This window comes from Apostichopus japonicus, chromosome 20 (genome assembly GCF_037975245.1).
Source record: "Apostichopus japonicus isolate 1M-3 chromosome 20, ASM3797524v1, whole genome shotgun sequence".
In the NCBI taxonomy this organism is placed as follows: domain Eukaryota; kingdom Metazoa; phylum Echinodermata; class Holothuroidea; order Aspidochirotida; family Stichopodidae; genus Apostichopus; species Apostichopus japonicus.
This window is the reverse complement of record NC_092580.1, coordinates 10573299-10595884: the sequence shown is the minus strand read 5'-3', so window position 1 is coordinate 10595884 and position 22586 is coordinate 10573299. Positions and strand designations below refer to the sequence as shown.

Below are 22586 nucleotides of genomic sequence, written 5' to 3'. Positions count from 1 at the left end.
TGCTGTATGAGAAAACTCTAGGAAGATACCAGAAGTATGTCTATTGTCATGAGGCAGGCTCGTAGCCAAGGGGGGGGGGGCGAAGGGGGCAGCCGCCCCCCCCCCCTTGAGCATATTTAAAAAAAAAATAATAATGTTTTATGATATAGCTAGTATTTTCAAAAGAGAAAATGCTAAGATGCAACTTACGAGGCCTGGGAAGTGCCATTTCCAGCGATCTGGGAGGCATTTTCAGCCAAATTTTCTTGTACGCTTCGCGCCAATCATGGTGGCGCTACGCTTAGATAGTTTGCAGAGCCGTATATAGAGACTATATACGGCTCTGATAGTTTGAGATGCCGAATCTACAGTTTCGCCCCTTCCTTGGCAAATTCCTGGCTACGCGCCTGTCATGAGGTGATATTATACCTCTTTATCTTCCTATAAAACTCTTCCAAGGTATTTAACTCTTTGCACTTTTAACCTTCAAGTTTACCCCTTGATAAATTCCCACGATTCCCGTACAAAGAAATGCACTAGAAATTGATCAGTCAATTTTCAGACATCTAGTTTAGGAGCCCCAAAAATTTATATGTTAGTTTTATAATTATTTTGATTTGCCCCAGAGATCACAGAGCGCGGTTGAGTGAGCAAAATTGCAATAGTTCATGTGACGGATCACTGTGCGGTAACTGCATGCTAAAATGTCAAGAGCTGTGAATATCTTTTTTCAATTTCATGCGTGAATATTATTTAATGTGACTCTGCTTTGCTGGAAACCTAACCGCGTTACCCCGAACGTGTCATCACAATCAAACTAACTATTCCCTAACCAGTCAATACAAATGACCGACTTTAAAATAAATGTTCGAAAAGTTACTAACAGATTAATTTGAAACGACAAATGTCCTGTGGATAAACTTTCCAAAGAAATTTTCATACACTAATTTTTTTTTAGATAGTTTGTTCATAGGAAAGATATTCCACCGGACTTCGTGAGAAGGCGAACTTAGAATCTGTTAAACCGGTGTAGAAATGATATAAATAAGATCCATGCAGTTAACCCGTGCTTAGGAATGGTTAGATATAAAATAATCATGTTGAATGGTATTACCGGTACTATGTCGTGTCTGGCCGATACATTCTCTGCATGCATTTGGAATGATATGTAGTGTGCACAGAGGACGCGTACGCGGTCGTTGTGGACGACATATAAAATGGAATGTAAATATATATTTGGGAAAGACAACAATAACAACTATCGTACATACCACGCAAGCATGTGCTTGCTGGTTATTGGTTAGTATTTTGAAAAGAAATAATTAACCGTACAGAGCAAAAGATGATCTTTGGGAGGCATACTCCTATTATAGTCTATAAATCAATCCGCCCGATTGCTCTCTTATCTCAGTAAAAGTACCAAAATAAAGCAGCAGGAGAACATCTTGTTGATATGTAATCAATCAGGATCTGTTATTGTGGGGCTTGGATGTTGAAGAGCATAAACGGAAGTAGACTTGTGCAAAAATTGGGACAATTGAGACCACTTTAGCCGCCCATGAGCAGCGTACGAAATTCTTTTACTACTGAGTATGAGGTTTGTTTACAAGTGACGAAACTTCAGGCTCTCATAGCAAAAACTTCTGCATAGCCATGGTACGGAATACAGATGCCGTGAATGGCCAACGGACGTGTCAGCTATACAGTGATTGGACGCGTTTAGCTAGTGAGAACGTCTATCTAGAATTAGAGACCACATTACTTTTATGAGTTAGTGTGTAAGTCAATAAAAAAAACTTGTTTTGGGGGTATTTTTGATATAGACGTATGCTACCTTTGAACGTTGAAGTGCATTGATGAAAGGGTATATATATGTTGCCCAAATATTAGCACAACCAAAGTAAATCATCATAAACTATCCACAGACGTGCATTGCGTGACAAACCAGTTTATGGGAATACGAAAGGTACCCTATAAAACGCAGAAAACCAACAGGGAAGTTACATGTGTTTCATTAGTTTCTCGAAACATCTGGGCAAATGACATTGGTGATTTGCCACTTTCTGTCACTGTATATCTATTCACTCATATAATAGACTATATACTAGTTATACGTTGAGGGAAAACGGCATCAACTGATCGGAAGATTATAAAGAAGGTTGGTGTATTTAGAGATCACGAGGAAAAGAACAAAATAATTGTACGATTAGTTGTTGAATCAGCCGTTCTATCATCTGCCGCTGAGGTAGACTGCCCAAGACAGTATCCAAGTCATATTGCTCAAAATCATGATAGGCCTTTGGTGTCATGTAGTTATGAAATGAGAGAGGTTTTAATATTTAGAAATCATATAGGGCTATTTAGAATGGATATTTTGTACAGTTGTTATGTTTTAAATGACATTATTTATGCGAAGCTGCATTAGTTTTGATCTTATTGCTCGCATTAGTGCGTTAATTGGATTACACGTGTAACGTCGAACATGCCAGAGGACTATACGGTTACGCAATATAGCACAATGAGTTGGTTTATTTCTGATGCCGCTGTATATGTATATATAATTCAACACTATTAGAACTTTAAGATAGTTAAGTTTTATTGACTATAGTTAATTGGCATTAATTCTTACTTAGAATACTCTGAAAACGCAGTATATATAGCTCTCTACGCAAATATAAAACGCATGCATTTCTACATTCAATGATTTATTGTCGTGATTGATATGTTGTCATTCATTTTTTCATTCCTTGCCGAAGGCGAAAGGAATGTTCTTTGCGATGATGATGGTGTATGTGTGTTTGTGGCACCTTGGCTTGCAAACACGATTACTCAAGAATTGTATGGTGGGTGAACTTCAATTAGGTACGTGGATGCACCGTTGAAGTAGAAGAATCCTCCTATCGTTTTCTGTGGAGATCAAGAACATGTGTGGTCAAAGCCTTACAACCATTTAAACACGATAGCTTCAAAAGCACTCGGGTGAACTGAATTCTTTGCATGTGGATGTAACTATATGCAAGTAGAACAGTCTTATTTGCGATTTCCAGAGGCACATTTTGAAAACCTTGTAAACACGATAACAAATTCAAGCTTGGGTAAACTTCATACCTGGTACTTGAATCCACCTTATAACTTGCACTCATATATGAGTGCATGTTTTATGTGAAGGTTAATGATCACTTGAGGTCAACAGAGGTCAAAAATTGAAAACCTTGTTAAAACGGTTAAACTCCAAAAGTAAAAACTTGAATGTATTTCATACTCAATATGTGGATCCCCTTTATTGACTTTAAGAACCGAAGGGTTTTCTGCAGAGGTCAAAGTCTGAAAACCTTACAAACTTCATGACTCCAAACTAAATCTTTGATAAACTTGGTATTTGGCAACGCCTTGAGTAAAAATTGGACGATGTTTTTTGTGGAGGTCAAAAGATCAATGCATCTTATAGAGTATAATAGCTCTAAATACTAACAACTGCATGGGCTATGTAAGTCAGTTGTTTGTGGTACAATGATTAGTCAACTTAATCAGGTTTAAACGTTAGATGGAGTGAAGACTCGCGCACAAAGAAACTTCTGATGCCGGTAATCTGACCTATTTTCGAATGAGGTGTAGCAGAAGTGTCAGACACCGCCAATTGATCTCAGAAAATACACACACAACTTGTGTACAGTCAATACATGCAGCAACGGTCAATACCCACAACACAGTGTACATAGCAGCGATGGACATCTCAGCGGGGAGATGTTATGGAACCACCTGATCTCAGGTCCAGATAAAAGATAACAATGTATCACGTTTCATTAATGTCTGCATTTTGTAGCGACAAGAAGAAAACTTCCCTTGCAAGCAACGGAAAGCTAACTTTTTTTCAGAGGGCGGCACGCGGTTTGGGGCGAGTCTTCAATGCCTTTAAGCCTGATTAAATTGAGTGAGAACTTTTATACATTAAAACAGAATATTAACCTACTGCAGTTACTACTGCTATACTCCCTTCATGTAGAACCACAACGAGTGCACCTATTAAAAGGTGATTTAGGTGCTCTGTCCAGAACTGAGATCAGAGAGATGAAAAATATGGTATATATGTGCATCTATATTAAGAGTTGTATCAAGATAAACGCCAAGTTTTGACTGTCTGATACGGATTTAATCGAAACTCCTTCCGCCCTCAACAATACATCGTGAACATGTTTCAGATTATGATTATGATTACTTCAGTCTTGTCACCAATACAGTTTACGTGTATTGCTTGTCATCTACTATTTGATAGCACTAAAGCAATATTCATTATTCTCAAAAACACATCTACTAGTAGAGATGTTAATTAACAGGCTTCAATGAAGTTAAATTTGTGTGTCAACCGTATGAGTGGAATTGATAGTCAAGCTGTGACTATGTACGATTGTGTACATAGTGAATAACTTGAGCCAACACACGGATCCGTGTGAAACGCCAAACTCTATAGGGGTACTGGTTCCGAAAGCTCGATATTACTGCAAACTGTTTGAACAGAAATTGACTCAAACTACTTCAATGCAACATCCCGAAGTCCAAACTGTTCGTGAAGGACATTGGTATGCTAGGGTCGCTCAAGTCGTGCATTAAAAACCTTCTCCAAAACTTTGGAGATGAAGGACGGGTTAAATACTGGCCAGAAATGTTTAAGCACTTCTGTTTTCAGACCATTTTGAACGGTTTTGCAGGCGCGGCGGAAGGGAAAAATTATTGGGGGGGGGGGGCTAATGTGTGGAGCGCGACCATCGGTTGGCGCGGAGCGTACAAGAAAATTTTGGGTTTTTTCAAACCCCCAGATGGCCGGAAACGGCACTTCCCGAGTGTTTTATGCTGCGAATACCTAGCCCTAAAATATGGGTCTCAAGCCTGCAATTTCTCAGATTGCACGTAAAAGTCTGTAAAAACATTGTAATTTGTATATTCGATGGTGTTTTAAGAGAGTAGCTATTACTCGTAGTGTACTCGCAAAGACGTTTTTGAGTGTAGTAAGGGCAGTGGCGGAGCTAGGGGTATTGGTCAGGGGGGGGGCAAGAATGGTCTGTAGGGGCGCTTTCGACACTATCTAAGCGGAGCGCCACCACAGGTTGGCGCGGAGCGTACAGAAAATTTTTGAGTAAAGTTACTCCCTAGATTGCAGGAAATGACCCTTTCCGGGCCTTGCTAATTTGCAGATAAACGGAGAATAAATAGGTGTCGTCGCCATTTTGTCGGAAAATTACACCAACAGAATATGACAAATGTCAATAGGTATATGAGAGCGCAATAAAATAGTCAATAATCGCGAATAAGTTAAAAGTAGTGAAAAGCTGAAAAGGGCGCCAGCAGTCCATTTGAGTCCGTCAGGAGGGGGGGGGGGTGATCCGCCCCCTGACTGTATATATGGACGCTCCGCCACTATAAGTAAGGGGATGTTGGAGAACTGGCTGAAATGAGGCAAGTCATTGGCCTAAGACGAAGTTGTGTTACGCTTACCGGTACTCACACTAACTGCTTCCACTTTTCACGTGGGGTGAAGACGCGGTTGGGGTGACAATGTGGTCTATAGCCAGGGGACGGTCCGAGGGACCAGGGTCCCCCAGCAATTACTATTAAAATTATTACACCTATATAGTATACGTGTGCATCGGACAGATCGACAAGTATGCATTGAAAAATGGGCAGATGCACGTTTCGGAGCCTTGGTAAATATTGGGGGGCTTATCATGCATTTGCCCCCTCAACTTTTTCATTGGGGGGGCTGAGCCCCCCAAGCCCCTCCCCCCCGGTTCCGCCGCCACTGCGGTTTTGCATGTATGTTCGTATTTCCACTCATATTTTTTTTTATGGAATACAGGGATAAATAATAATTTGTTAAACTCTTCCTTTCTTATCTTGCATTCTTTCACAGATTGTGATGTAACTGAGTACAGTTTTTGTTCAAGTGAGAGTTAACAACCTTCATCAACATGGCTACCTGGAGCCCTTTCATGGAGGGCCTGACAGAAAACTTCTTCAATTGCCCTGTTTGTTTGGATCAATTTAATGAGCCAAAACTGTTACCATGTCTTCATCGATACTGTAACGATTGCTTGAGAAAATTTATTCAAACCAGCCATGATAGAACAATTGAATGTCCACTTTGTAAACAGCGATGTTGTATACCTAAGGATGGATTGGACGACTTTAAGACTGATTTTCATATGAAGAGTATGCTCGAGTTCATAGAATTACATAAATCATTTGAAAAGAAAGATTTGAAGCAGTGTGTGAGCTGTTTAAAGGATGTGGTATGTTCCGCTTACTGCTTTAGATGTAGAGATTTTTTATGCAACGAATGTTACAAGGTTCATATCAGTAATAAAATGTTTACTGATCACCAACCAAGCACTCTGAAATTGGAAAATATGGCAGCTAAAAACCTGACCATGGAGGAAATAGCTGCAATGACGGAAGATCCCAGGTGCCATTTTCATGTCAAAGAACCAGCCAAATTGTGCTGTGGTACATGCCAAAATGAACCGGTTTGCTTAGTTTGCACTCACGGTAAGCACAAAGGTCACGATCTCATAGATGTGAATGACCTAGCCCAGAAAGAAAGGAAATTACTGAATCAGAACCTTGCTGAACTAAGCAAGCACAAAACTAAACTATACGCGTTACCCGAGAAGGTTCGAATGACGCTAGTAAAATTGAATGAAAATGTTACAAATAAGACAAAGTTGTTGACAAGTCAACACCAGGAACAGGCAAACAAAATAAAGGATAAAATTGCCGAATGTAAAGATGAACGTGAAAAAGGAGCTGCTGACATAGGAAATAGAAGAGGATGTGAAAAACGTGAAATAACTGTTAAGCATGAAGAGGAAATGAACCGATTGATCATGAAACATCAAGAAAGTATGAAAAGTACCGATGTCAAATATGACCAGGAATTGAAAGAATTTAAGGAAATTCGACAAGAAATTGAGGGCCAATTTTTTAAAAAACTCGGGAAGTTAGATAGTAATTTCAAGACCTTGACAACAGCTAAAGATCTTCTTACAAGTCAAAACAAAAACGAATGTGAAGAAATACTGAATAATTGTAAGAAACTTATTAAACGCTTCGAAAACTTATCAGCAACGTCTTCTTCCATTCTTGCATGTAATGACGATTGGACAGACGCACAGTGTGTCCCCGACATAAGAGCAGCCAGTGAACCTATGATCGAAGAAATGAAACAAGAATATCCAGAGTTAGAATCTTTATCTGATTTTGTCATCGGTGACATAACAAAAGTTATATCTGATAAAGTTGTACTTACAGAAAGCTCAGAGTCTGTTGTTGATGTTCCGGGAATCAAAGCTAAAGGTTACATTATCACCGGTATGACAAGTAGTAGCAATGGTAATATCGTTATGACTGGTAATGTATCAGATGAGGAATCACACATCACTGTCATTAACATGAAAGGAGAAATATTAAATCAGAATGTTTTAAAAAGAAATAGGACATTTCGATTTCTGGCATATCGTTACTGTTGTAATTTGTCGGGGTTCAATGTCATATCAGTTTGCATACCGGATGAAATCGGTATTTATAATATTTCTGACTCTTCTTACCAAAAGAAGAACATCAGTGATATGGTTAAGGGGTCAGATGATAGGCATGTGTTGTCCGTTACCACGAATCCCGCCAAGAATGAAATCATTGTTGGTACTGACAGCAGAGAAGTATATGTATTTGATTACCAGCTGAATTACAGTCACACCATAGTACTACCTGATGTAATCGGTGGAGCATGTGATATCACTGTCCACAACAGTGATCTTCTGATCTGTGACTATACTAGTAGGACCTCATATGCAGTTACCATGGTGACATCAGGGAGTAACGTTGTGTATGAATTCACCAAACCAAATCTAAGTGGAGCTGACTTGAGGCCTTACAGTGTGTGCATAGGTATGGGAGGGTTCATCTACATGTTATGGGATGATGATAGAGAGCTGAACACTGTGCTAACACAATACAGTCAAGATGGTCAGCAATTACTAACATCAATGCCAGTTGATGATGACGCATCCTACATTACCACATCCGTAGTAGATGGTGAGGAGAAGCTCATGATAGCCACCTATAACTCGGGGAAGGTTTATATATACGGACTAGTACCTGCATAGCGCTTTATAGAAATTACATATTGAAACAAACTGGTTTCGCGATTTACGACATGGGCGCAGATCAGTCTTGGATAATGGTGGGGACGCGTGTCTGTTCTATGATACTATCTAAGCGGAGCGCCACCATGCATGGGTTCGCGCGTAGCGTACAAGAGTTTTTTTTGTGTGGCAAATATACCTCCCAGATCGCTGGAAATAACACTTCCCAGACCCAATGATGCTCCCAAACCTCCTTAAATTTTAGATCTCATCGCTTAGAAATTTAGTTCGGGGAAGTACAGGGGCGTCTGCAGAAAAAAAATCTGGGGACAAATAATCCAAGTAGACTTTTGTATACGATTGGTCTGGGGTCCTCTCCCAGAAAACAATTATAGACTGCCGCAAATGCGATTTCCGTCCAATATTTAACAACTGTGGATAAATATAATAAAATGAGAACTGCTGCATGTCATTTGCACAATGCTGGATTAAACTGCGCCAAAGTTCAATACAGGGGAATTTGAAATGCAGCGTTTGGTCAAGACAAATTGGTGGGGACACGGTATATTATGTCCCCACTATTAAAAAAGTTGGTTGGGACGCGTCCCGCTGTCCCCACCATGGATCTGCGCCCATGAGTTACGATACACAGATTCGGTTGTTATCGTTGCTGGATTTGTTTGACTGGAGTTTTACAGACATATGAAAATATTACAATCCTAATTTCTAAGAGTCATTGTCAGCTGCATTTATAATTAGCAAATAACTAGTTCCTAATGAGTTTATCTCCGTATCTTAATATATCCATTACAAAGACTGTCTTCCTATATATATTATTCATTTACGTTAATATCAGTATGTTCATTCGTTATGAATAAATACTTTTACTACAGCGTAACACATTTTCTAGACAAGGTTGGCGTATTATTCCTTGGGTATAAACAATATTGGCTTCGTGATACAATGTGGTAGTTATCATTACAGATAATTTCTGGATTTCAACTCTTTCTTTATAATGTTCCTGTATTTAAAGTAACCTCTTACGACGTATGATATATGTATTAGTGCTCTATTTTCTTGTGTCTTCTTAAGAATATCAGCACCCAACGAAGATGGACGTACAATATACATGCATGTCAGAAGGGAGGTCTTTTTTGACGTATAGCTGTAAACACAATACCGCGAGATCGGAATGCTTATAGGCTACTCGTTTCTTAATACCGTATATTGGATACAGTTTAGTATTTTGTTTGCGAACATGGTGGTCAAAGATAACTTGTAACAGTTCTAAAGCAGAGACCGAGTCTTTGGGATCCAATTCCAAGTCCGTCTTTCTCAAATACCAAGTTACCAGTTTACAAACTTCTAAGTTTAAAGTTAGGACAGAAAATGTAACCTATGTTAATAGACGTTGAATCACATCAAAGAGTATTGGGACCTAAAGATATCCGTCCTTTTGACGTTCAGAATAGCCGTGTGAAGGATCCGGCCTTCCTTGAAGGCTATAGTCGGCGGGGACATACGGCAATGATATTGAAGTGAGCCTTACATTAGTTTGCACTAAATTAAAGAATATGAACATATTAAAGAAAGGGTCAGATAGCGTAGTAAAACGTAAATACAACGTTATTTTTTGGTCTAAATAAAACGTAAATATAACGTCCCCTGGAGTCTACAGAATTTCGTAACTACAACGTAACTTTCTAACGTTAATATAACGTAAACGGTACGTAAATATAACGTTACAAAAACGTAATGTTATTAGGTGGGTATACACACAGAGACACAGACGGATATATACTACTTCACTAATGAACAACCGACGTTTGAAAATACAACAGAAAAGGCGAACATACATGACATATATAATAATATACAGACAAAAGCAATACACAAAACATAAACAGACATACAAACAAACGAAATGTGTGAAAATACACAGAACGTTATAAGACACAGATATACAGATAACTACAGACCTACAGACACAATTTATGCTTACACAAACACGCATACACTTACACAAATAAACCATGCAAACATACACTGATACACATAATCAGTGCAGACAGAACATAAATATAAAAAATACAGAGAAATAACCACACGTTTAAATCATCAGAAACTCATCAGTAAACATTACACAGACACAATTCATCAGGCTACACACACACAGTCACACACATAGGTTTAACAGAGTTGTATAATGGAATCCCGGCAGAAGAAATACTCTGCATCTTTCTTTTTATTCTTTCTATTTAATATTTGAGAAACAAAAGAAAAACTAATAATGTCAACCGAATTTCCTACCGATTTCTCGTCTGATGTTTTCTGATAACGGAATCTGATTCTTTACTCTGGACTCATCCAAAATTTGATGCGAAGTTAATTATGAATGACTAATATTAATATTTGATCGTGTACATGCATACATTAAGTTACTCTTATCGCCATTTGCCTTGTTGTTGTTGTTGTTTAGTTATTGTTGTCTGTGTCGTCAGTGTTGGACGTTGTGTTGTATTTTGTCACGATTGCCTTACATAAATGTGTACATGCGAATTGGAACACTTACCTGCATGGCCTTGGATGTAACCATTCGCTGTACCCATACATATTTAGGGACTTTAAAAAATTTCTCACTTTCAACCTGAACGAGGAAAAGAATGAGCAATGACAGTCTATATAGTTTTAGAGAAACATACCGTTCTCCTTGCTTTTTTTTTCTGAGATTATGTTGTCGATCTCGAATACAAATAGCCTTTGGGAAGGGGTGGGGGGTGGGGGCTGGGTATCCAGTCGATTCCGGCATTAGGTATAGCTGATTGATTTCAAACCAAACTTGATCACCATTAGACCTCAATAGTTCAACGTGTTCATATAACCCACCGTTTACCAAAAGTAGGCTATACTTAAGTTGCGAAAACCACGTTTACGGACGTGAATTCAAAATTATAAGCAGTGATTTATATTGTTAAATAAGGGGGGGGGGGGGGCGTTGTGATCGATGGCTCAAAGTGAAAAACGAAGATAGCAAGGCCTTTTTGCAGAAGCTACAAGTTGGGGGGGGGGGGAACAACTACAAAAGGGATATTCATCCACGTGATGATATTATACAATGTCAGGGAAGGTCCAGCGGTTGTAAAACGTTCAACCCCTCCCCGCCACCTCCAGGATCATGGGTCGTAGAATTTGGCAAATATTGAGATAAAATAATCAACATTTGTAGAAAAACCAGTGGAAATTTCGAAAGGAGATGTCGAAATTGCGACTTGTTCTTTGATTCTTTTTAATCGATAACCGAGACCAGTAGCACGGGAAAACCGTTGCAGAGTTAATGGTTGAAATGTTGATACCAAATTTGCGAAAATAGTCGAAATCAAAGAGAAATACTAATTGAAACGTCACAGCTTAAGGAACATGTTTAAATTCGACACGAAAGCCAAAATTTGGAGAAGAAAGTTGAGTGAAATTCCGAAGACCATATTGGCCACGTGGGCCACCGTGGAACTACGAAAGAGTAAAATTTTGTCATTCACTTTTTGAGCCCTCCCGGAGTCACAGCTCTGGCTGTTATGACTCAATTGGACCAAACCGACATTAGTATGTAAATGTACTGGCAGATTTAGTTGACCTTCTTTTCTCGTATAGCCTAGAGGGTGATTGATCAGTGCACAGAGGCCTACATGCTGCACAGTGGCACGCACGTGCAGTGGTGGTGGTAGGGTTGGGGGCATTCTTATTTCCCCGATGGATAGGGAGTAGAACCTTATGGAAGGGCCTACTAGCAAAGCTACTATAGCAGATTAATTTGAAACGACAAATGTCCTGTGGATAAACTTTCCAATGAAAGTTTCATACACTAAAGCCTTTTTCTTAGATAGTTATAGGCTCAGTTCATAGGAAAGATATTTTACCGGATTACGTGAGATCTGTTTAACTGACTTCATTAGATGTAGGAATGAGATATTAAGTCCCATTCAATGAACCGGACGGTATTTAAGGACGGTTGGATTATAAGATAATCATGTAATGATGTGACTGCTACTATTAGAATATTGAGTCTGCCAGATATATTTTCTGCATGTATTAGGAATGATGAAATGTGCACAGAGGAAGGAAGAATAGTGTATTTACACAGAGGACGCGGTTGTTGTGGACGACATATAAAATGGAATGTAAAGATATATGCGACAACAATATCCACTATCGTACATAGCACGCAAACATGGTGATCTTTTGGGTGGCATACTCCTATTAGAGTCTATATAAATCCGCCCGACTGTTCTCAGTCATGCTTAGGAAAAGTGCCAAAATGCAGCAGGAGAACATCTTTTCATATGTTATCAATCATGATCTAGTTTTTGTGGCTTGCATGTTGAAGAGTATGAATGGTAGGACATGTGGTGCAAATATTGGGACAATTGAGGCAATTCTAGACCACTTTAAGCCTCACAGGAGCAGTGTTCAAACATTGTTTTCTACTGAGTAAAGAGGTTTGTTGACAAGTGAAGAAAACTACAGGCTCTCATAGCAAAAAAATCTGCACTGTCATGATACGGCAAATCGATGTTGCCATCAACGGCTAACTTGTCAGTTATCCAGTAAAATGGGTAGCGTTTGGCTAGTGAGAACTTCTATCTAGAATTACAGACCACATTACTTTTATGATTTAGTGTGTAAGTCAATAAAAAACTTGTTTTTGTTATTTTTAATATAGACGTATGTTACCTTTGAACGTTCAAGTGCATTTCTGATAGGGTATATCTATTGCCCAAATATGAGCACAATTTAAGACTATATCCACAGACGTGTATCGCGTGACAAACTAGTTTATAGGAATACGAAAACGTACCATAGAACGAAGGAAACCAACAGGAGTTACATGTGTTTAATTTCTCGAAGCATCTCGGGAAATTACATTGGTGATTTGCCACTTTCTGTCACTATATATCTATTCACTCATACAATAGACTAGATATCCAGTTATACGTTGAGGAAAAACGGCATCAGCTGATCAGAAGATTATGAAGAAGGTTGGTGTTTTTAGAGATCACGAGGAAAAGAACATCATAATTGGTACGATTCGTTGTTAAATCAGCCGTTCTATATATTATCTATATATAGCTGTTGAGGTAGACTGCCCAAGTATCAAAGTCATATTGCTCAAAATCATGATAGGCCTTTGGTGTCATGTAGTTATGAAAGGGGAGACTGAGGTTATAATATATGGAAATCATATAGGGCCAATTAGATTGGACATTTTGTACATTTGTCATGTTTTAAATGACATTTTTTATGCGAAGATGGATTAGTTTTGATCTTATTGCTCACATTAGTTGCATTAATTCGATTACTCATGTAACGTCGAACATGCAGAGGACTATACAGTTACGCAACGATGATAGCACAATGAGTTGGTTTATTTTTGATGCTAAGTATATGTTTGTATATATAATTCGACATTACTAGATAGTTAAGTTTTATTGTCTAGTTAGTTGAAAACTCAGTGCATATCAAAAAGAAATCGTATGCAATAAATTATCTTTTATTCAATAATCTTCTGATTGATTTGTTGTCATTCATTTCTTCAAAGGAATGATCTTTGCGATGATGATGATGGTGTGTATGTGGCAACTTGGCTTGCAAAAACGATAACTCAATAACTGTATGGTTGGTGAACCTCAATTAGGTACGTGGATGCACTTCTTAAGTAGAAGAGTCCTATTTTTTTATGTGGAGGTCAAGAACATTTGGGGTCAAAGTCTTTAAACCATTGAAACACAATAACTTCAAAAGCACTCGGATGAATTGCATTCTTTGCATGTGGATGTAGCTAAGCAAGTAGTACAGTCTTATTTGCGATTACCAGAGGTCACATTTTGAAAACCTTGTAAACACAATAAAATTTAAAGCTTGGGTTAACTTCATGACTGGTATTTGAAACATGCACTCATGAGTGCATGTTTTTTGTAAAGGTAAATGATCACTTGAGGTCAACAGAGATCAAAGATTTGAAACCTTGTTTAAACGGTTAAACTGCAAAAGTAAAAACTTGGATGTGTTTCATACTCAATATTATGGATCCCCTTTATTGACTTTAAGAACCGAAGGGTTTTCTGCAGAGGTCAAAGTCTGGAAACTTTACAAACTAATTGACTACAAAAGTAAATCCTCGATGAACTTGGTATTTGGCTCCACCCTTAGTAAAAATCGAACGTTGTTTTTTTTTTTTTTTTTTTTGTGGAGGTCAAAGTATATTTGAGGTTCAAAGTATGAAAGCAATAAAATCAAACGTTTGATAAATTTCTCATGTGCTATGTAGATCAATGCATCTTATAAAGTATAAGAGCTCTAAATACTAACAGCTAGGCTATGTAAGTCAGTTGTATGTTGGTACAATGATTACTCAACTTAATCAGGTTTAATCTTAAAGCCTGATTAAATTGAGTGAGAACTTTTATACATTAAAACAGAATATTAACCTACTGCAGTTACTACTGCTACTCCCTTTGTGTAGAACCACAACGATTGCACCTATTAAGAGGTGATTTAAGTGCTCTGTCCAGAACTGAGATCAGAGTGATTAAAAATATGGTTTACATGTGCATCTCTATCAGTTGTATCAAGATAAACTCCAAGTTTTGACTGTCTGATACGTATTTTATCGCAACTCCTTCTGCGCTCAACAATACATCGGGAACATGTTTCAGATTATGATTATGATTACTTCAATCTTGTCACCAATACAGTTTACGTGTATTGCTTGTCATCTACTATTTGATAGCAACAAAGCAATATTCATTATTCTCAAAAACACATCAACTAGTAGAGATGTTAATTAACAGGCTTCAATGAAGGTATATTTGTGTGTCAACCGTATAAGTGGAATTGATAGTCAAGCTGTGACTATGTACGATTGTGTACATAGTGAATAACTTGAGCCAAAACACGGATCCGTGTGAAACGCCAAACTCTATAGGGGTACTGGTTCCGAAAGCTCGATATTACTGCAAACTGTTTGAACAGAAATTGACTCAAACTACTTCAATGCAACATCCTGAAGTCCAAACTGTTCGTGAAGGACATTGGTATGCTAGTGTCGCTAAAGTCTTGCATTAAAAACTTTCTCCAAAACTTTGGAGATGAAGGACGGGTTAAACACTGGCCAGAAATGTTTAAGCACTTCTGTTTTCAGACCATTTTGAACGGTTTTGCATGTATGTTTGTATTTCCACTCATATTTTTTTTATGGAATACAGGGATCAATAATAATTTGTTAAACTCTTCCTTTCTTATCTTGCATTCTTTCACAGATTGTGATGTAACTGAGTACAGTTTTTGTTCAAGTGAGAGTTAACAACCTTCATCAACATGGCTACCTGGAGCCCTTTCATGGAGGGCCTGACAGAAAACTTCTTCAATTGCCCTGTTTGTTTGGATCAATTTAATGAGCCAAAACTGTTACCATGTCTTCATCGATACTGTAACGATTGCTTGAGAAAATTTATTCAAGCCAGCCATGATAGAACAATTGAATGTCCACTTTGTAAACAGCGATGTAGTATACCTAAGGATGGATTGGACGACTTTAAGACTGATTTTCATATGAAGAGTATGCTCGAGTTCATAGAATTGCATAAATCATTTGAAAAGAAAGATTTGAAGCAGTGTGTGAGCTGTTTAAAGGATGTGGTATGTTCCGCTTACTGCTTTAGATGTAGAGATTTTTTATGCAACGAATGTTACAAGGTTCATATCAGTAGTAAAATGTTTACTGATCACCAACCAAGCACTCTGAAATTGGAAAATATGGCAGCTAAGAACCTGACCATGGAGGAAATAGCTGCAATGACGGAAGATCCCAGGTGCCATTTTCATATCAAAGAACCAGCCAAATTGTGCTGTGGTACATGCCAAAATGAACCGGTTTGCCTAGTTTGCACTCACGGTAAGCACAAAGGTCACGATCTCATAGATGTTACTGACCTAGCCCAGAAAGAAAGGACTTTACTGAATCGGAACCTCGCTGAACTAAGCATGCACAAAACTAAACTATACGCTTTACCCGAGAAGGTTCGAATGACGCTAGTAAAATTGGATGAAAATGTTACAAATAAGACAAAGTTGTTGACAAGTCAACACCAGGAACAGGCAAACAAAATAAAGGATAAAATTGCCGAATGTAAAGATGAACGTGAAAAAGGAGCTGCTGACATAGAGAATAGAAGAGGATGTGAAAAACGTGAAATAACTGTTAAACATGAAGAGGAAATGTACCGATTGATCATGAGACATCAAGAAAATATGAAAAGTGCCGATGTCAAATATGACCAGGAATTGGAAGAATTTAAGGAAAATTGTCAAGAAATTGAGGGTGAATTCTTTAAAAAACTCGGGAAGTTAGATAGTAATTTCAAGACCTTGACAACAGCTAAAGATATTCTTACATGTCAAAACAAAAACGAATGTGAAGAAATACTAAATAAATGTAAGCAACTTATTAAACGATTCGAAAACTTAACAGCAACGTCTTCTTCCATTCTTGCATGTAATGACGATTGGACAGACGCACAGTGTTTACCCGACATAAGAGCAGCCAGTGAACCTATGATCGAAGAAATGAAACAAGAATATCCAGAGTTAGAATCTTTATCTGATTTTGTCATCAGTGATATTACAAAAGTTATATCTGATAAAGTTGTAATTACAGAAAGCGCAGAATCTGTTGTTGATCTTGAAAGAATCAAAGCTAAAGGTTACATGATCAACGGTATGACAATTAGTAGCAATGGTAATATCGTTATGACTGGCATGGTATCACAAGAGGAATCACACATCACTGTCACTAACATGAAAGGAGAAATATTCAATCAGAATGTTTTAAATAGAAATAAGAGATTTGGGTTTCAGGCATTTCGGTACTGTTGTAATTTGTCGGGGTTCAATGTCATTACAGTTTGCATACCGGATGAAATCGGTATTTATAATATTTCTGACTCTTCTTACCCAAAGAAGAACATCGGTGACATGGTTAAGCCGTGGCCAACGGGTAGGTATGTGCGGTCTGTTACCACGAATCCCGCCAATAATGAAATCATTGTTGGTACTAACAGCAGAGAAGTGTATGTATTTGATTACCAGCTGAATTACAGTCACACGATAGTACTACCTGATGTAATCAAGGAATCATATGATATCACTGTCCACGACGGTAATCTTCTGAACTGTGACTATGAGGGTGAGACCTCATATGCAGTTACCATGGTGACATCAGGGACTAAGGTGCTGTATAAATTCACCAAACCAAATATAAGTGGAGCTGACTTAGGACCTTACAGTGTGTGCATAGGCATTGGAGGGTTCATCTACATGTTATGGGATGATGATGGAGAGCTGAACACTGTGCTAACACAATACAGTCGAGATGGCAGGCAATTACTAACAACAATGCCAGTTGATGACGACGCATCCTACATTACCACATCCGTAGAAGATGGTAAGGAGAAGCTCATGATAGGCACCTTAATTTCGGGGAAGACGTATATATACGGACTAGTACCTGAATAGCGCTTTATAGAAATTACATATTGAAACAAAATGATATCGCGGGTTACGACATAGGCGCAGATCAGTCTTGGATAATGGTGGGGACGCGTGTCTTTTCTCTGATACTATCTAAGCGGAGCGCGACCATGGGTTCGCGAGTAGCGTACAAGATTTTTTCTTTTAGGCAAATATACCTCCCAAATCGCTGGAAATAACACTTCCCAGACCCAATGATGGTCCCAAATCTCCTTAAACTTTAGATCTCATGGCTTAGAAATTTAGTTTGGGGAAATACATGGGCGTCTGCAGAAAAAATATTAGGGGACAAATAATCCAAGTAGACTTTTGTATACAATGGGTCTGGAGTCCTCTCCCAGAAAACAATGATAGACTGCCGCAAATGCGATTTCCGTCCAATATTTAACAACTGCAGTGGATAAATATAATACATGAGAACTGCTGCATGTCATTTGCATAATGCTGGATTAAACTGCGCCATAGTTCAATACAGGGGAATTTGAAATGCAGCGTTTGGTCAAGACAAATTGGTGGGGACACGGTATATTATGCCCCAACCACTGAAAAAGTTGGTGGGGACGCGTCTCATTGTTCCCACCAGGATCTGCGCTCATGAATTACGATAAACAGATTCGGTTGTTATCGTAGCTGGTTTTGTTTGACTGGAGTTTTTACACACATAGGAAAATATTACAATCCTAATTTCTGAGAGTTACTGTTATCTGCATTTATAATTGGCAAATAACTAGTTCCTAAGGAGTTTATATCCGTATCCCAATATATCCATTACAAAGACTGTCTTCCTATATATAGTGATTACGTTAATATCAGTATGTACATTCGTTATGAATAAATACTTTTACTACAGCCTAACACATTTTTTAGACAAGGTTAGCGTAATATTCCATTGGTATAAGCAATATTGGCTTCGTGATACAATGTGGTATATATTATTACAGATAATTTCTGGATTTCAACTCTTTCTTTATAATGTTCCTCTATTTAAAATAACCTCTGATGACATATGATAGATGTATTAGTGCTCTTCTTTCTTGTATCTTCTTAAGAATATCTGCACCCAACGAAGATGGAGGTACAATATACATGCATTTCCGAAGGGAGGTCTTTTTTTGCGAATAGCTGTAAACACAATACAGCAAGAACGAAATGCTTATAGGCTACTTCGTTTCTTAATACCGTATATTGCGTACAGTTTAGTACTATATTGCGAACATGGTGGTCAAAGATAATTTGTAAAAGTTCTATAGCAGAGACCGAGTCTTTGGGATCCAATTCCAAGTCCGTCTTTCTCAAATACCAAGTTACCAGTTTACAAACTTCTAAGTTTAAAGTTAAGTCAGAAAACGTAACCCATGTTTATAGCCGTTGGATCACATCAAAACTTATTGGAACCTATAGATATCCGTCCTTTTGACGTTCAGAATAGCCGTGTGAAGGATCCGGTTCGTTGACGGCCTTCCTTGAAGGCTATAGACGGCAGGGACATATGGCAATGATATTGTAGTGAGCCTTACATTAGTTAAAGAATATGAACATATTAAAGAAAGGGTCAGATAGCGTCATAAAAACGTTTATACAACGTTACTTTTTGGTCTAAATATAACGTAAATATAACGTCCCCCGGAGTCTACAGAATTTCGTAACTACAACGTAACTTTCTAACGTTAATATGACGTAAACGGTACGAAAATATAACGTTACAAAAACGTCATTTTGTTAGGTAGGTATACACACAGAGACACACACGGATATACTACTTCACTAATGAACAACCGACGTTTGAAAATACAACAGAAAAGGCGAACACATCACATGACATATACAATAATATACAGAAAAAAGATAAGATAAGATAAGATTCACTTTATTAAACCCGCTTCGGGTAATTAAATGCTCGTTGTACAGAATAAGATGGATATAACATTAAAATACAGCACATGGAAATTGACTCACATAAAACAATAAGACAATAAAATTGCAAAGTCCAACAATGGCAAGACTAAGTATGACAAAAACAGTGAAGGTGTTACCAGAGGGCAAGAACACTAGCGATTTTAATTTTGATTATGGATTCTGATGCACTGTGGGACGAATGAGGAGAGGTGACGATTGGTTTTGGCTGTCGGCAGCCTCATCCTCCCGCTCCGAGGAATCACTGCATTCTGAAATTGTCCATGCAGTGGGTGGTCGGCATCATCCAAAATCATGTCTAATTTCTGTTGGAGTAGATGGGTATAACTTGATGAGTAAGAGGGTTGGCTGTTGCCAATTATGCGGCCCGCCTGACGGATTAAAGAGTCTATACGGTTCTGATCTTCCTTTCTCGCTTCCCGCCCCAAGAAATCAAATTGTATTTCCATACCCCACAAATGGTGGAAGTATAAAACATAGTCAGAATACGTTCATCAATTTGAAAAATTTTCACTTTACGCAGGCAGTGCATTCTAGAGTTAAGTTTCTTCAGTGTGGCATCAACATGGCTATGCCAGGACAAGGAGTTATCCAGTACAACCCCTAGGTATGTATAGTGATCCACTCGCTCAACATCATGGGCTTTAATACGGACAGGACTCGGGATAGCCCCACACTTACGGAAATCTATTACCATTTCCTTTGTTTTATCAACATTTAAAACCAGGAAATTGCTCTCACAATATTTCTCAAAATCTCTGATTTGCTCAATATACTGGGTGTCATCATCTTTCGTCATCAACCCAATCAGGGCAGTGTCATCTGCAAATTTAACGAGAGAACAACTCTCGGCAGATGACCTGGCATCTGCTGTGTAGAGAGTGAAAAGGAATGGGGCCAAAACAGTACCCTGGGGTGCTCCTGTATTCGAGAAGATGACGTCAGAATTACAACCCGATGACCTTACGGAAACATACTGGGGCCTGTTTGTGAGGTAGTTAAGTATCCAATTAATAAAAAATAAATAAATAAATAAATAAATAAATAAATAAAAAAAAGCAATATACAAACCATAAACAGACACACAAACAAACTGCCTGTGTGAAAATACACAGAATATAATAAGACACAGATATACAGATAACTAGACAGACCTATAGACCCAGTTTATGCTGAGACAAACACACATACACTTACACAAATAAATCCATGGAAACATACACTGACACACACAATCAGTGCAGACAGAATAAAAATATAAAAATCACAGAGAAATAACCACACGTTTTAAATTATCAGAAACTCATGAAAATACACAGTCACTGTTCATCAGGATAAACACACACAAACACCCACACACGAATAATTGTTTAATGGAATCCCGACACTAGAAGCTCCTTTGCATCTTTCTTTATATTCTTTCTATTTAATATTTGAGAAACAAAACAAAAACTATTATAATGTCAACCGAATCCTCCTAACGATGTTTTCTGATAACGGAATCTGATTCTTTACTCTGAACTCATTCAAAATTTGATATGAAATTAATTATGAATGACTGTAATATTAATATTTGATCATGTACATAAATTAAATTACTCTTACCGCCATTTGCTTTGTTGTTGTTGTTTAGTTATTGTTGTCTTTGTCGTCAATATTGGTGGTGTTTTGTTTTTGTCACGATTGCCTCAAATGTTTACATGCAAATTGGAACACTTGCCTGCATGGCCTTGGATGTATAACCATTCGCTGTACCATACATATTTTAGGGACTCTAAAAGATTCCTCACTTTCAACCTGAACGAGGAAAAGAATTGACCGTTCTCCATGCTTTTTTTCGGAGATTATGTTGTCGATCTCGAATACAAATAGCATTTGGGAGAAGGGGGAGGGGGGGGGGGGATCAGTCGATTCCGGCAGTATGTAACTGATTGATTTGAAACCAAACTTGATCTCCATTAGACCTCAATAGTTCAACGTGTTCATATAACCCAACGTTTACCAAAAGTAGGCTATACTTATAAGTTGCAGAAACCACGTATACGGACGTGACTTCATCAAAATTATAAGCAGTGATATATATTGTTAAATAAGGGTGGGGGGGGGGGGGCGTTGTGATCGACGGCTCTAAGTGAAGATAAAGATAACAAGGCCTTTTTGCAGAAGCTACAAGTGTGTGTGTGTGTGTGTGGGGGGGGGGGGCAGCAATTAAAAAAGGGATCTTCATCCGTGATGATATTATATAAGGGAAGGTCCAGCGGTTTTGAAATGTTCAACCCCTCCCGCCACCTCCAGGATCATGGGTCGTATCATTTGGCAAATATTGAGATAAAATAATCAACATATGTAGAAAAAGATGTAGAAAAAGGTGCTCAGGGGGGGGGGGCGGCTCCCCCTTCCCCCCTTGGCTACGCGCCTGAACGTCACAGCTTAAGGAACATGTCTAAATTCGACACGAAAGCCAAAATTAGGAGTAGAAAGTTGAGTGAAATTCCGAACACCCAAATTGTCTTGTGGGCCACCTTGGACCTTGGCCTAGAGGGTAATTGATCAGTGCAAAGAGCCCTGCATGCTGCTAAATGGCACGTGCGGGCAGTGGTGGTGGTGGGATGGGGGGGGGGGTATTCTTATTTCCCCCGACTGATTTTTACGTAGGGAGTAAAACCTTATGGAAGGGCCGCGCCTGCAGAGGTATTCCGTCTGAATGAAAGTACGTTCACCTTGCAAACAAGTTCCAAGTTGTCCGTTGAAAACGTCAACAGTGGTATGTATGTCAATGATGCGCTTCAAAACAACCGTAAGTTACCAGAGGAGTCTTCCTCAGGAACTATTAGAATACAAAATTGTTTCCCTGACTTTCTAATCCAACAAATATGTTTATATATTTTGTAAACTTAATTTTATTTCTATTAGAATAACGCCTAAACCTGTGTCAGTGTCAAGCTAGCCCTAGGCTTATATTAATACTATATAATA

General features: G+C 38.4%; 3 protein-coding genes across 6 annotated transcripts in view; all 3 read left to right on the top strand.

The window, feature by feature from the left end:
* The window catches only part of LOC139961618 (BRISC complex subunit Abraxas 2-like), a 270695-nt gene that overhangs the window by 154601 nt on the left and 93508 nt on the right, over window positions 1–22586 (top strand). The window lies entirely within an intron of this gene.
* LOC139961617 (uncharacterized) lies at window positions 338–10567 on the top strand. Its single transcript, XM_071960943.1, has 2 exons — window positions 338–2137; window positions 5885–10567. The coding sequence occupies exon 2, from the start codon at window positions 5943–5945 to the stop codon at window positions 8133–8135; it is 2193 nt and encodes a 730-aa protein (XP_071817044.1). The 5' UTR covers window positions 338–2137; window positions 5885–5942; the 3' UTR covers window positions 8136–10567.
* Window positions 11237–21213, top strand: LOC139961616 (uncharacterized). Of its 4 annotated transcripts, none has more exons than XM_071960941.1 (3): window positions 11237–13147; window positions 13708–13803; window positions 15428–21213. In XM_071960941.1, exon 3 carries the CDS (start codon window positions 15486–15488, stop codon window positions 17679–17681), a length of 2196 nt encoding a protein of 731 aa, XP_071817042.1. In that variant the 5' UTR covers window positions 11237–13147; window positions 13708–13803; window positions 15428–15485; the 3' UTR covers window positions 17682–21213. The 4 variants fall into 4 exon arrangements, with proteins under 4 accessions (XP_071817042.1, XP_071817039.1, XP_071817043.1 ...); XM_071960938.1 differs by having other exon boundaries at window positions 11237–13190; XM_071960942.1 differs by lacking the exon at window positions 13708–13803.